At 41.8% G+C, this 14,545-nt stretch overlaps 1 protein-coding gene across 1 annotated transcript; it reads right to left on the bottom strand.

The window, feature by feature from the left end:
- Nucleotides 1-530: 530 nt before the first annotated feature.
- Nucleotides 531-8,741, bottom strand: RER1 (retention in endoplasmic reticulum sorting receptor 1). Its single transcript, XM_063176924.1, has 7 exons — nt 8,658-8,741; nt 4,842-4,927; nt 4,203-4,307; nt 3,257-3,356; nt 2,659-2,737; nt 2,417-2,552; nt 531-1,632 (listed from the first exon to the last, which is right to left on the bottom strand). Exons 2-7 carry the CDS (start codon nt 4,920-4,922, stop codon nt 1,543-1,545), a joined length of 591 nt encoding a protein of 196 aa, XP_063032994.1. The 5' UTR covers nt 4,923-4,927; nt 8,658-8,741; the 3' UTR covers nt 531-1,542.
- Nucleotides 8,742-14,545: the final 5,804 nt, after the last annotated feature.

Genomic DNA, 14,545 nt, shown 5'->3' with positions numbered 1-14,545 from the left:
CAATATGGAATATATTCTTTCTCCTAGATTCAATATGGAATATATTCTTTCTCCTAGATTCAATATGGAATATATTCTTTCTCCTAGATTCAATATGGAATATATTCTTTCTCCTAGATTCAATATGGAATATATTCTTTCTCCTAGATTCAATATGGAATATATTCTTTCTCCTAGATTCAATATGGAATATATTCTTTCTCCTAGATTCAATATGGAATATATTCTTTCTCCTAGATTCAATATGGAATATATTCTTTCTCCTAGATTCAATATGGAATATATTCTTTCTCCTAGATTCAATATGGAATATATTCTTTCTCCTAGATTCAATATGGAATATATTCTTTCTCTTCTGATGTAGCTCCTGACCATATTAAAAATGGGTTTATAAACCATGCTTAACCCAAGTGAATGCTCCCTGAAGAGTTGAAAAATGCATTGCATGAAGGTAAAGTGAGGGCAACCATTACTGAAAAGGAGTCATAAATAGTGTTAGAGCAAGAGATGTATATAAAGATAGAGAACAATTAAAGGGGAACACTGTCTTTTAATAAACTTTGGAATTAAAAAGTCACTTAATAAAACTGCAGTTGTATCACATGAAAAAGTTTACATGCAGGTCCATTTATCTCTCATTTTATTCCCCCCCATAAAAAAAGAAAATCTGTGTTAAAACCCCCATGACTGTCTGTTCTGTCCTGGCCAGTTTGGGCACGTCCTGCGGGGCTGCACGAATCCAACTTCAATTATTGAAGAAACCATTACGTATGAAAGAAACTCCAACCAAAAACAATTAAAATATATATTTTTATAATTCCAGGTCCTCAAAGGAAATTGTAATAGAGTTTGAACAAAGTTCTGAGTCATCAGAAAGAGCCCAATTTTAGCATCTGCTGGGAGATGGAACAGTGAAACTGGCATTAAAACCCAACACAAACGAGTTGCTTTAGAAGCTAAATGAGTATTTTTGCCCTACTGCAAACCCCATAATTTAGTAATTTCTTACTCCTATCTATACTTGTTTGGTTATAACTCAGTAATACCATGCATTTAGGAAACTGGCTTAAGTTCTGCATCTAATTTAGGTCTACTGAATTCTTCTATGAAAACAGCACACGGCCATGAAGCAGAAAACAGCATCACGTGTGCCAGCTTACACTTTCCTCCACAGATGTGCACAGCACTTCAGGGTGATGTTGAGCAGGAGAACTATGTAAAAATATCCAACTCTAGGCCATTAACCTCTCCAGTGCAACAGATTTTGAAAGAAATACATTATCCCAAATCCATGGGATTCTCCAAAGTTTCTCCAACTTCTTACAAAAGAGAATAAACTCAATGCAATTTGGTTAGAATGCCAGTTTCCTCGAGAATCTGATATTTCAGATAAAAATAGCAAGATCCTCGTAAAATGAAAATTCAACTGCTTTGTCACCACTCTGTTAATCACTTTTATGAAGAAAAAAGGCATTGTTACAATGGCTCAAAATCTTTCCTTTAGTGAGCAGTAGAATTGGTCAACAGGTTGATTGCTTCTTCCTAGCTAGCAAAGGTCTTCCCCACATCCTCTTTCCCTTTGTATTTCCTCTTGCCATGTGTGAAGGGTATATATCTGTACTTTATCATGTGCTGCAAAGAGAAAACAGCAGTTGTTGAGACAAGAAATATATGTAATATCTAGAAAAATGGTTTCTAATACACACTGTAAATTACTGAGTCTTCCAGAAAGAGAGTTCTTAGTAAAGGTAATGAAATAGCCTATCCTACAGCAGTTTAAATGTAAATAGGAGTATGAGAGGAGTTTTTAAATGTAAATAGGAGTAGGAGAGCAGTTTATAAATCTCAGATTTTGGGTTACCCAACAAATTCTACACTGCAGTGAAGATTACTGATTGGGGAACCATGGGAGACTGGAGAGAGCACAGAGGAACTAATTATTTACTACCCTTTCAACTTAAATTTACCACTTTGCATCACAGTACACGCCCAAAATTATCTAAGAAAAAGTTAGGGTTTTTTTAATGCTACCAAACCATAAGAAATTTGTTAAAATGTTCTGAATCACTTGCCTATGTTCTTTCCCTTTCTCCCTTCTACTTCCTCACACCACCTTGTGAGAACTTCCCTTTTCACCCACCAGAAATGGTTCAACACCTCTGCATCCAAAATAGCCACAGGAAGTGGATGAGAACCTGCATAAAACCCTGACACTGCACTCAAAACCTTTTGGAAACAAGAGTAAAGTTTTGTAAAACATGCCCCACAATTAATGTTCAAGTATTAGTTACTCAAGTTGCTCCAGTAAAATAAATGTGTGCAGCACATTCAACCCCTGAAGGGCTCCACTGGATGGCCAGTTTGAAGCAATGCTGTAAATCCTGACAACACAAATTCTCTGTTCTTGCCAAATTACCTTGATTTGCCTCTTCATAGTGATACAAAATAGCATAATGAAGTACATCACAAGGATTGGCCAAAACACAGGAACGTTGAAAGCCTCAAAGAATGTACAAGCCATAGCAACCAGGATTCCTTTAGTGGCAGAATGCCTGAAAAATAATAGCAACAATTAATCCTTCAAGCCCAGTTACCATGAATGTCATGCAGGTATTTGTATTTTTCAAAACCAGAACACAGGCAGATGGATCCACTCACCAGAATTTGAATTCTGGAAGCCTTCTAATGAAAGGCCGGAATTCTTCATTTTGCCTTGTAGGTAAGGAAGGACCATCATCTAAAAATAACAGAAAAGAAACCAAACCACAAACCTCCTCACAGTAGTTTTTTAGACTAATCAGACCCCAGTTTTTTGGGTTTTTTTATTTTTTATCTTAAGGGAAAAATAAAAATCGCAAAACAAAACCACACCCAATTTCCGTTGTCACACATAGATCCCAGTTAAGAGTTGCTGATTTAATCTAAGTTCACATAGATTCCTTAAAATAAACTTAATATAGACTCTTTTAAAGAAAATAGGGAATAGGAATTCCAGGCCACTTGAGTAACTATGGGGAGAGCTTAAGTCACATAAACCTCATTTTAAAATACAGAAAATTATTACAATATGAAATATATTCAAGCCCCATGAAAAGCACAAATTTAGAGCAACTCTTGATGTTAAGGTGTACAGATTTTTTCAGGTCTAAAAAATACAATATAGTGCTAAAAGTGCATTATCTTTACACTACAGTATCAGACAAAAGGAGCTGGAAATTTGACCAAGTTTGAAATTCAAAGGAACTTTTCCCCATACCTGAATCCTCCATTAGAGAGGGGTCTACCTTTGGCGACAGGAAAGCTATGAAGAGGTTGAGGTGGTAGATTCCCAAGGCATATGTCACAATGTACCAACCCTGCACAGGGAGAGCAGACAAGGGTAAAATCCTCCTGAAAACCATTCTCTGATAATGATTTTTAACAAGATTAAACAAGCTGGGTTTTGTGCTTCCTTGAGAAACTTTTCTGTGTCTTCATATTAACTGAAAGGTTTCTGAGCTTGTAAAAATATCAATTCTCAGTGATCAAAACAAGTTTTAGAACATGACAGGAGAGCAAATATCTCATGCAGTGACAGATTCAACATGAAACCATGGTCTAGCATCCAGTTCCTCTATGTTCAGGATGTGGACTTCAAAAGTAGTAAAAAGCATAAAACCATCCCTTTTTTAATCATCTTTGCAGCCCTCAGGGTCTGAAATTTTCCTACTACTATGACCTGTAAAGGTTTCAAATTCTGTAATCTTCACTTTTTGGGACTAACAGTTCCAAGTTCTTGACTGAGCTGCAGACTGGCATGGCACAGAAACATCTGATTAGTGGGGAATAGTCTGCCCCTGCCTGCAGGGAGAGAAATGCTGACAAAGCCATTCCTCTGGGTTTTCATGACAGAAAGGAACCCCTGGCTCTGAGCATGTTGTTATACAGCTTTAATACAAAAGCAAAAATTTAATTACAACAGTTTCCAGAGATTTATTTTGTGAATTCAGATGAATATCCTCAAGTGGTCACACATTTTTCTCTCTGTATCAGCAACTTCCACACCTACGGGATGTGTTCTCTCTTCAGACTCCACAATTTACCTTCTGCCACATGCACACCTGATTCTAAAGTAACAGCACACTTCAAAACCACTCCTAGAATCCAAATTAGACCAGCAACAATATCTGGAACTACTTCAGCATCAAGCCCAGTGCTCTCACCTGCAGTAAATAAACTCTAATCATGTAGATAAAGCTCAGCCCCAGCGTTACAATCCATCGCACTGCAGTGTAGGGGGTGGATTTGTCTAACCAGGACTGGTAGATCTGCAGGAAACACAAAGTAAAAAATAAATACTGTAAAATATTTGATGCACAATGGATAAAGCTTATCTGAGGGTAGTATGGGCAAAAGAAAGCATTTGGGAGGGGTATTTTGGGAAAGAGAGTAACATGAAACACATTCTTTACTACAAATAAATTACACAGAACTGTACTTATAAGTTTCAATATTTTTACAAAGGAAAAAAGTCCCTGATGCTTGGGGATTTTGTAAAACAATTTAAATTTTCTATATTTTATGCAAATTGCTTCCATTAAAATGAATTTGAAACTAAATCTGAACTCACTCCTCATTTCTGGCAGTAACAACATATTTTCACTGTGCAATGTCACACATATGCCCATTAAATATTCCAGTAAATAATTGATTATAGATATTTATCCATTTTAAAAGGCTTCAAAATAAATCTTTTGTATAGATTTCAGCACTTCAACAACCCAGCCAACAAGGAGTGAGTTCAAGAAGCTGCAGTGAGATCTGATTCTAAAGGAGTCAGAAAAATCCATCACAAAACCAACCTGTCCAAGTCTTGAGAAAAATCTATAGACCACAGAAGGTTTTCCATGCACAGACTCCCCAATGCTGTCCCCTTCTGACATGGTGGCTGTGGAAACAAAACATAGGAGAAGGCAACGTTGAAATCCAAAATCTGAGCTCAGGGAGGTTTAAAGCACATTATCTGAGCCAGCATCTACACAAAATATTGTCCTGGTTTGTTCTGTTTGAAACAAATTATTCTGAATATTTTTAAAGAGAGGACATTCATGCCAAAATGAATGAAAATTCCTTGTCCAAGAAAGGAAAGAACAGGCTATTTTATAAAAGCAAGACAGGATCCAATGCATTTTGGGGAAGGAAATAAAGAGGTCACAAGGAAATCCAGGACCAGCCCACTTGGACATTGTCACCTTGCTGAGGGACAGGCTGAGGGACAAGCCCTGAGAAATGAACTGCAGCACCTCCCTCCTGCCACCTCAGGCTCCAGAGGCAAAGAACAAAACCACAGTGAGTAGATTCTTTTAAAAAAAGCTGCTTAGGATTTTAAATACTGAGTAAGCAGTGAAGAAATAAACTCAGGACTCTGCACACCAGTGGTTTCGGGTTTCAGCCTCTGCCAGAGCACCAAACCCAAGGTGCTGCCCATGCTGGAATCATTCAATGAATTTCTGTCTCTGCAACACCAAGAGCAGTGACAGGAGAGTTTTATACAGGACAAAACTGCACAGTCAAAGGGCCAAGAGCCTGAACTCAAATATAAAATTACCCAAGGGGATTATTTTTCAGTCCATGCCTCTGCTACCAATTGAAGAGCTTGATTTTCCTTATCAGTGAGTTTTACAGCTCACTTGGAGATAGAAGGCAAATAAAGTGGATCCTAAGCAGGAACATTTTGCCACATCACCAAGAGCAATCCCTGGCACAACTTCCTGGAATCCTCATCTGTGGGAGGGACTGCATAACCCTGGGATACCCGGAGCACACTCAGCCCTGCCCAAGGGCCTCACAGGATAACAAATCTCTATGAAACATTCATAAATAAAATAAAAAAAAAGCAAATTGTCTTAGATGCTGCAATACAGACTGCTACAGAAAATTTGGGATCAAGGATAATCTGAGGAGGCACAAAACATTAAAGCTGTGTGTTTTTTTCTATAGATATCTGAAAACTACATCCTGTGGAATAATTACAAAGTAGAAAAAAAAGGAGCCCTGTTACACTCCAAAAGCTAAGGGGAATCATTAGGAGGCTTCAGGAGCTGAGTCCACTTTGATTCAAACTACAGCTAAAAGAAAAGAATCTACTAGAAAGTCATACAATATACACACTTTTCCATTACAGGCAAAACAAATAATTATTTTTCTCCCCACTCTCTGCAGGACAGAAATTCAGCATTCTCAGCTGAGCATCATTTGGTGCTTTATTCTGGGGTATTTTTTAATGTCCTGAAGTACAAAGCTGAAATAAAAAGTTATTCAATTAATTCAATTGAATAATTTATCAGAGATCAATGAAAACTCTCATAGTGTCAAAATTAATTCTACAGATACATTCACAGCAAATATGGGCTATTGTAAGGCAGACCTTACAAGGCAATCTTGTAAATGTTCCCCTGTGCAGAGCAAGTGGAAAATCATGGGTGTGAGGTTACTGATGCTGGAGCAGGGATCATGCTTGGTGTAAAATATTGCATTATGTGTGATTATTTATGATTTTATCATGCACACAGTTCTTCCAGAGCAGAACAAGAAATAAATCAGTTCTACTGAGGAGAAACCTCTCTGGGGCTCAGTTTAACCACAAGACTCAGACTAGAATTTAAGGAATATTTCTCATCACATTAAAACTCTGCTGGAAGATCACCTGTAATGAACAACTCTACAATTATCAAAGGCAGGAGTCCTTGGCACTGCTCTGAGGGCAGCTCACAGCTAAGAACACCGGCCTGTGCTGGTTTAAGGGAATGATTAAACCTCGAGAGTTGCAATTTCTCTTTCATAATCATGGAACCACAGAATGATTTGGGTTGGGAGGGACCTTAAAGATCATCCCATTCCACCCCTGCCACGGCAGGGACACCTTCCACTGTCCCAGGGAGCTCCAATGCCCATGCAAGCTGGCCTTGGGCACTGCCAGGATCCAGGGGCTGCTCTGGGCACCTGTGCCAGGCCTGCCCACCCTGCCAGGGAGGAATTCCTGCCCAACATCCTACCTAACCCTGCCCTCTGGAAGGTTTAAACCACTCCTCCTCATCTTGTCACTCCAGAGCCTTGTGAAAGCCTCTCTCCATCTGTCTTGGAGGGGAACGTCAGATTCAGTGCCCAGCACAAGGAACTGTGACTGCCCTGAAGCCATTCCAGGACAACCAGGCACACACAGAGGTGAACACAGCAGAAATTAACACAAGCAGACACACACAGAGGTGAACACAGCAGAAATTAACACAACCAGACACACACAGAGGTGAACACAGCAGAAATTAACACAACCAGACACACGCACACAAATTAACACAACCAGACACACACAGAGGTGAACACAGCAGAAATTAACACAACCAGACACACGCACACAAATTAACACAACCAGACACACACAGAGGTGAACAGAACCAGGCACACACAGAGAAATGGACACAACCACCAGAAACACACAAAGAAATTCCCAAAACAACCAGAAACACACACAGAAATTCACACAGAAATGAACACAACCAGAAACACACACACAGAGATTAACACAACTAGGCACACGCAAAAATGAACACAACCAGACACACACACAGAAATTAACACAACCAGAAACACACACAGAGATTAACACAACCAGAAACACACACACAGACAGAGCTGAACACAAACACGTTAACACAATCTGACACACAGAGAAATCAACACAACCAGACACACACACACAGAGATTAACACAACTAGGCACACACAAAAAATGAACACAACCAGAAACACACACACACACAGAAATTAACACAACCAGACACACACACACACACACACACATATATATTAACACAACCAACGAGGGAATCGTTTGTAGCAGCAGAACTGAGGCTGCTCCTAAAACGAAACCGTATTACAGCATTTTTCTCCGCTAGAAAACACCACGTAAGCGAAGGCACGGCCTGAACAATGATGCTTTCACCGCAATTGTTATGGTAATTTCATGACAAACAGCACTGATCGCTGAGTTCTGAAAGGCAGAACCTCCGGCAGTAAGAATATTTACTTTATGCCTCACATCATCACACAGAAGTACAGAATTAGAGCATAAGTCTGCTCATAATACAGACTTTTCTTAAATTTAAAATATAAATGAAGCAGGTAACGAGCAAACACACATTACTGATTCCGGTTACCTTATCTCATAGAGGTACTGTCTTTGAACAGTAACACACTAAGGTGACTTATTACAAACTGGGTGAACGGACAGCCACGGGGAACCATCCCGTTGGTCGCTCACATTGGTTTTTCACACTAAAAAAAGGCAGCGTTTCATTTTATCCATTGCCACAGCAGCCGAGCCGCACCTGCACCTCTCGCTTGTGCCCGCAAGCCGGGACTTCCCCGTGCCCGGGCACAGCAAACGGGAGGGGCTGCGCTGCCTCGGCACGGAGCGGGGCCGGTAAAGGAGAACCGAGCCCCGGGAGGCCGCGGCCGGAGCGCCGAGCCCGCAGCAGCCCCCGCGCTCCCGGAGGGGCCGCTCGCTCCAGGCCCCCGCCCGCCCTCCCGCGGGTGTCAGCGCCGCTCCCGGCGGCCCGGAGGCGCAGCGCCCGCCCCGGTCCCACCCCGCGCCGGCCGCGGCCGGTCCCGGTACTCACAGGCCACCGGGCCGGTCCTGCCTTCCGCTCCCGCCCCTCCACACACCAATATGGCGGCGGCACCGGGATCCCCTTCCGCTTCCGGGGTCCAGGGGCGGGGCACAGCCCCGGTGCTGCCCCGCTATTGGCCCCGGGGGAAAGGGCGGGGCCGCGGCGCCGGGCGGGGCGGTGGGAGGTGTGCGCGCTCCGTGAGGGGACGCGGGGAGAGGGCGGGGCGGTACCGGCGGAGAGGTGGGAGGTGTGTGTGTGTGTGTGTGTGGCCTGGGAGGCGGGGCGGGATCGGGCGGTACCGGCGCGCACCGAGCGCAGGACAGGACGGGGCGCGCGGCGCTGAACGGGCTCGCCCTGCTACCCTGAGGGGCACGGCAGGCCCCACCCCCCGCACTAGCTCAGCCAATGAGAACGGCTGCTGGGGCGGGCGTGGACGCGCTGCCAATAGCGAGATGGCGGCCGGTGGGGAGGCGGAGTTGAGGGCTTGGCCGAACGAGTTCAGCCGAACTCAGCCGATCCCGAACCGAGCTCTACCGAAATGGGCCGAATCGAGCCCGAGCCGAACCGAGTCTAGCCGGACTCAGCCGAGCCCGAACCGAACTCTGCCGAAATGGGCCGAGTCGAGCCCGAGCCGAACCGAGTGTAACCGAACCGAGCCGAGCACCAACCGAACTCTGTCGAGATGGGCCGAGTCGAGCCCGAGCCGAACCGAGTGTAACCGAACCGAGCCGAGTCCAAACCGAACTCTGCCGAGATGGGCCGAGTGGAACCGAACCGAGCCGAGCGGAGCCCCCTCACGGGATGAGGCGAAAGCTGCTGAAGGATTTAAAGTTTTAACGAGTTCGGTGTATTTTGTTAAACGAGAACATGAACCTTTAAGAATCAAAATCAGTAGGAGAAAACAAGAAATACTCGTTACGTGGAAAAAGAGGTGACACAAACATCCCCACACGTGCTGAGGTGCGTTTGTTCCCGTAGAACAGAAACACTGATACACGAACCCCAGCCATGATAATTTATATTTTATTTATTTTCCATGGATTCGCTGCCCCGAGGGTGTTCCGAGTTTCTGTACCGCCTTTGGGCACCACTGGGCGTCTCCCCAGCATCTCTTTTGGGGCTGAATCAGTAAATTCTTCAGGCTCCGTGGCTGCAACATTTAGTACTGAAGTTTACATTCAATACATGCTCAAAAGTGACAAGATGCCAAAAAAAAATAATCCTGACACTTCTGAAAAATCGATTGATTTAGTATTTATAGTATGGAAGTATATGAGTATAGTATATACATATAAGAAACAGGCTAGAAATAAATATATCAAAATACATGTTAATACAAATATAATAACATAATAATATAATTACATTCTAATATAAACATATTAGAGTATACATATATTATATATTTATATACAATATACAACCTATATATAAAAGATTATATTATTTATTAGATCTTATATAGTTTATCTTCTACATTATATATTATATATTATATATTATATATTATATATTATATATTATATATATTATATATTATATATTATATATTTTATATTATATATTATATATTATATATTATATATTATATATTATATATTATATATTATATATTATATATTATATTCTATTTCAAGCTCTAGGGTATCCCAGCATTACTTCTGTGGGGTAAAGGATGGATTGAATATTGGCATGAATGTTGAATCTCAGTTTCAGCTGCAGCAGCATCAGGGCCAGATTTTGAGATCAATCCTTGGCAAGTATAATCTCTTTAGTGAGTGGATGCTGTCAGTTAACAGCTCACTGCAGTGTGGGAATCTTCAGAGATTCAGGTCGATTAAATGTCCACTAAACAAACAATAATTACAGCTATCAACAGAGGAGGTTAATAAGAGCAAACAACTTTGATTTATCTCCTTTTTAACAGTAAAACTGGCTTTGCATTCGGTAAAAATGGTGTGAAGAGGTGCAACTATAACTGAGTAATAATGAACATGGAGCAGAGTCTCTGAAAGCTGGTTTTAAAACTAATGAAAATAATTTAAAATAATTAAATAAAGCCCCCAGTGACCTGTGGTGACCTGTGGTTTTCGTGCATTTTTATGTGCACAAGTTTGAGAATGAAAGGAAACCATGACACATGAATGAAGTTTGCAGAGGTTGATGAAGGAAAACACTCATTTTTTTGCCATAAAACATTTCCTCCCTGTGCTGCCTGGCTCCGTGCTGTCCCCGTGGCTGTTTCCCCGTGTGCTTTGGCTCAGTCTGGTTTGTCCTGGTTCCTGAGGAAGCCCTGCTGCCTCTCACACCTGTTAGCCACACAAACAGGTGCCCGTCCTTCTGGGCTTCCTCACCTGCAGGAATCCATCTCAGCTCCCTGCTCAGAGCCCTCAGCTCACTGCAGATTATTTACATTTCTGCAATTTTGGTTATTTATTATTTGGCTGTGTGTGAGTGGCCAATAAGACACAATAAATCTTCCCAAATCTTGATTATTATCATGATTACAACATAAGGACATATGATGTAAAAATATCAACAAAACTATTCCTGATTTAAAAATATAAACAAAACTATTCCTGATTTTAAAACCATTAATTAATCTCCCCACTACTAAGTGTTTTTTTTCTATTTTAATGGCTTTTGGAGGGGACCACTAAATTCTGGTTAGTAAGAGACTGCCCTGAGTAAAGCTAGGTGTGAATTTCTGTAGTTCATTTACTACAGCTCAGTTGTTTTCTCAGAACTAGCTGTTTCAAAGTTGTTCCCCACACAATAAATCTTCCCAAATTTATGATTATGATTATGATTACAACATAAGGATATAGGATGTAAAAATATAAACAAAACTATTCCTGATTTTAAAACCATGAATGAATCTCTCCACTACTAAATGTTTTTTTCTATTTTTAATGGCTTTTGGAGGGGACCGCTAAATTCTGGTTTAGTGGTACCAGAATTTACCTACCCTGAGTAAAGCTAGGTGTGAATTTCTGTAGTTCATTTACTACAGTTCAGTTGTTTTCTCAGAACTAGCTGTTTCAAAGTTGTTCCCCACCATGAATAAATTCGTAACATCTCAGGTTTTTCAAACACAAAGTGAGTCATGCCAACCTGTTTTCGTGGGCTGCTGCAGAAATGAATTAATATGATAATATGACCCTGTGAAATTACTACTGTTGGTGTAATAAATGTTCTTATTTATTACCCCTAACATTTAATTGTAGTTTAAATAAATTCCATACAAACACATTTACTGCAGAGTTTAGAAACAATCCACAATTACGTAACGCAGGAATAAATTTCCTATCAGTGATTCTTAGGAGAGGAGGATTAGTAGGGTTGATACCAAGATGATAATAAACAGCTTTGCCTTTATCAGTTCCTGTTTGTCATGAACTCCTCACACAGAGAATCCCAGACTGGTTTGGGTTGGGAGGGACCTCAAAGCCCATCCAGGGACATCCATGGGCAGGGACACCTTCCACTATCCCAGATTGCTCCAAGCTCTGGCCTTGGACACTTCCAGGGATGGGACATCCATTTCTGGTCTCTCTCAGCCCTTGCAGTGGCTCTGTGTCTGTGTCTGAATCACAGAAAACCCAGGGCCTTGCTAAAACACGAGAGCTTTCATGTGTTTAAAGCAGAATTTCCAGTTCTGCCTTAAAATCCGAACCAAACACAAACAAACCCCCTGCAGCTGAACTCATCCCATCACTGGGAGCTTGGAGCTCTCCCTTTTTCCCTCTCCCTGCTCCCTCTGGGCACTGGTGGCTCTTTTCCTGGAGGCCCCGTGTCCCTGCGGGTGTTCACGCCTTTGTTTCTCTGCAGAAATGTGTGATGTAGAGATTGTGCTTGTGTGGACGTCAGCATTTCCAAACCTTGCATGTGTTGCATTGCTAAGCAACTTTTAGCAACACTTATCTCGCGTCCTTATGCCATCTGGAAAAGAGGATTAGACAAGGAAATGTGCCAGGGAGAGACAAAGGCACATCTAAGAAAGAGGTGGCTTAATTGCTAAAGAGAATGAGTGACATTAATAGTAGGCAATCAGCAGAAGTGATTGAAAGCAGGCACAATGCTTCACAGGTAGTGATCAGGAAGCTCTGGGAAAGGTGGAATATTTTATATCCCCTGGCCTCCTCCCTCCCTGCAGGAGGCACAGCTTGGCTGCATCCCGTTGCATGATGCAAGATGAAGGCCCCTGGGATTTCAGATTATAAATTAGATACAGGTCCAGTGACAGTGAGGCTTTTCTAGGTCTTCCAGTTGTTCTGTCCATCCAGGAGTGTCCCTGGCTGGCTGCTCTTCGGAGATCCTTCCCCTGCAGCAGAGGAGGCTGTGAGCTGCCCGTGGAGCCTGGAACTTGAGCTGTTGCTTGTAGAGATGTTGTACACATGATTCACAATGGTTTTGTACATGAGTTACCAGCAGTGCAGCTATTCTGGGGTAACTGCTGAGGAAAACATCTTTGTTTTGGGGGGATGGCAAGGGTAGAGCAGAGCACGTGGTGTCGGGAGTGTGTTTCTGAAGCCTTGTCTTTGTTGTCATTTCAGCACACCTGTAACTGCTGGAGGTGTAAACCAAGCCACGCCTTTGGCTACTAAATCCATCTGGAGCTTCAGCTGGGTTCACACACATTTGAGAATTGTAAGAGACCTTCTTTTGGTATCTGCTGTTACCACATAAAAAGCTAAATATCCAACTTAATAGAAGGATGATCATTTCAGGTTTTAAATATTCTTATTCTCTAGTTCCTTATGCACTCTGAGATTGGGGAAATGTTGCCTGATGGCTAAATTGGATTTAGTACCACATAAAACCAGTGAGGTTTGTTACTGAGCTGTTTTATTTCCCATACCTGGACTTTTGACTGACCTTTGACCATTGTCTAATTATTTCCACTCAGTTGTGACTCTAAAATCTTCCAATAATATGGAACAATTCACACTAAATTTCAGTGCCAGCTCTGGGCTTTAAGATGATTTTTACATGTACCTTGGAACAGAACTGTCCCCCAGTATACAATCCTGCACTTTCTTCTCCCAGCAGGAACTGAAGCCAGTATTCCTGACCATGTCCTGTCCTGTCCAGGCTGGCTGTGCTGCCAGTTAATGTCACTAATGTCACTAAAATGGTGGCAGCATGTTCATGATGACGTCAGGCTGAGCTGCACAGTTACGTGTCCACTTTTAACACTGATGGAAATTTAATTGGCTCATACCTAAACTTCTGTGGTATTTGGCTTTGCAGCCTTAGGAACCTTTAAACTTTTATGCAAAGGGAATACCTTGGGTGAAATGCAGACTGGATTTAAATAACCAAAGCTTTTTGGGATGGAGTTTGGTACACTATTTCACTTTTCACAATCTTTAAAAAGCAAAATAATGTGTGATTCTGTATGTGACAAAGCAGTTATTCATTCTTGCCATGTAATTTAATGCGATGTTCTATATGAACTGAAGGGCTTCACATAATAGTATCCCACAGTAACAAACCTTGGGCAAGAAATGTTTGATTCTCCTCCCTTTCCCCTTTAGAGCAGTGCCACATAATCCTTGGTTGTTGTGTGGTCTCCTATTCAACTTTTCACACAAATGTTGGAAGGGTATTTATAAAAAGTCTTGAGGACCACCCACTTTGCTATTGAAAATTGGCTGAAATAATCCCTTCTTTATAATTTAGCTGTGGTGTTGTCGAAATTTAAGTTCCATGTGCATTTCTGTTCAAGGGGCAGGGTTGGAGTGACGTGTTGGATGGACGGGATTGTGGAGGTGACACCTGTGACAGGCTCAGTGCCTGGGACGTCCCTTCACTGAGCTCCCTGCTCCTGACAGCACTCTGACATAATGCTTGGGCTGTCCCTCTTTTGATGGATATGATCTGACTGGAGTGTT

This window comes from Melospiza melodia, chromosome 26, assembly GCF_035770615.1.
Source record: "Melospiza melodia melodia isolate bMelMel2 chromosome 26, bMelMel2.pri, whole genome shotgun sequence".
Classification (NCBI taxonomy): domain Eukaryota; kingdom Metazoa; phylum Chordata; class Aves; order Passeriformes; family Passerellidae; genus Melospiza; species Melospiza melodia.
Note: the sequence above shows the minus strand (reverse complement) of the source record. Positions and strands in the feature narration are given on the sequence as shown.

Coding starts and splice junctions, on each gene's coding strand:
- RER1 (XM_063176924.1), bottom strand. CDS start 4,922: ATGTCAGAAGGGGACAGCATTGGGGAGTCTGTGCATGGAAAACCTTCT. Junction 4,308..4,841: donor TTTTCTCAAGACTTGGACAG/GTTGGTTTTGTG, acceptor TGTTTCCTGCAG/ATCTACCAGTCCTGGTTAGA. Junction 2,738..3,256: donor CTCTCTAATGGAGGATTCAG/GTATGGGGAAAA, acceptor TGTTATTTTTAG/ATGATGGTCCTTCCTTACCT.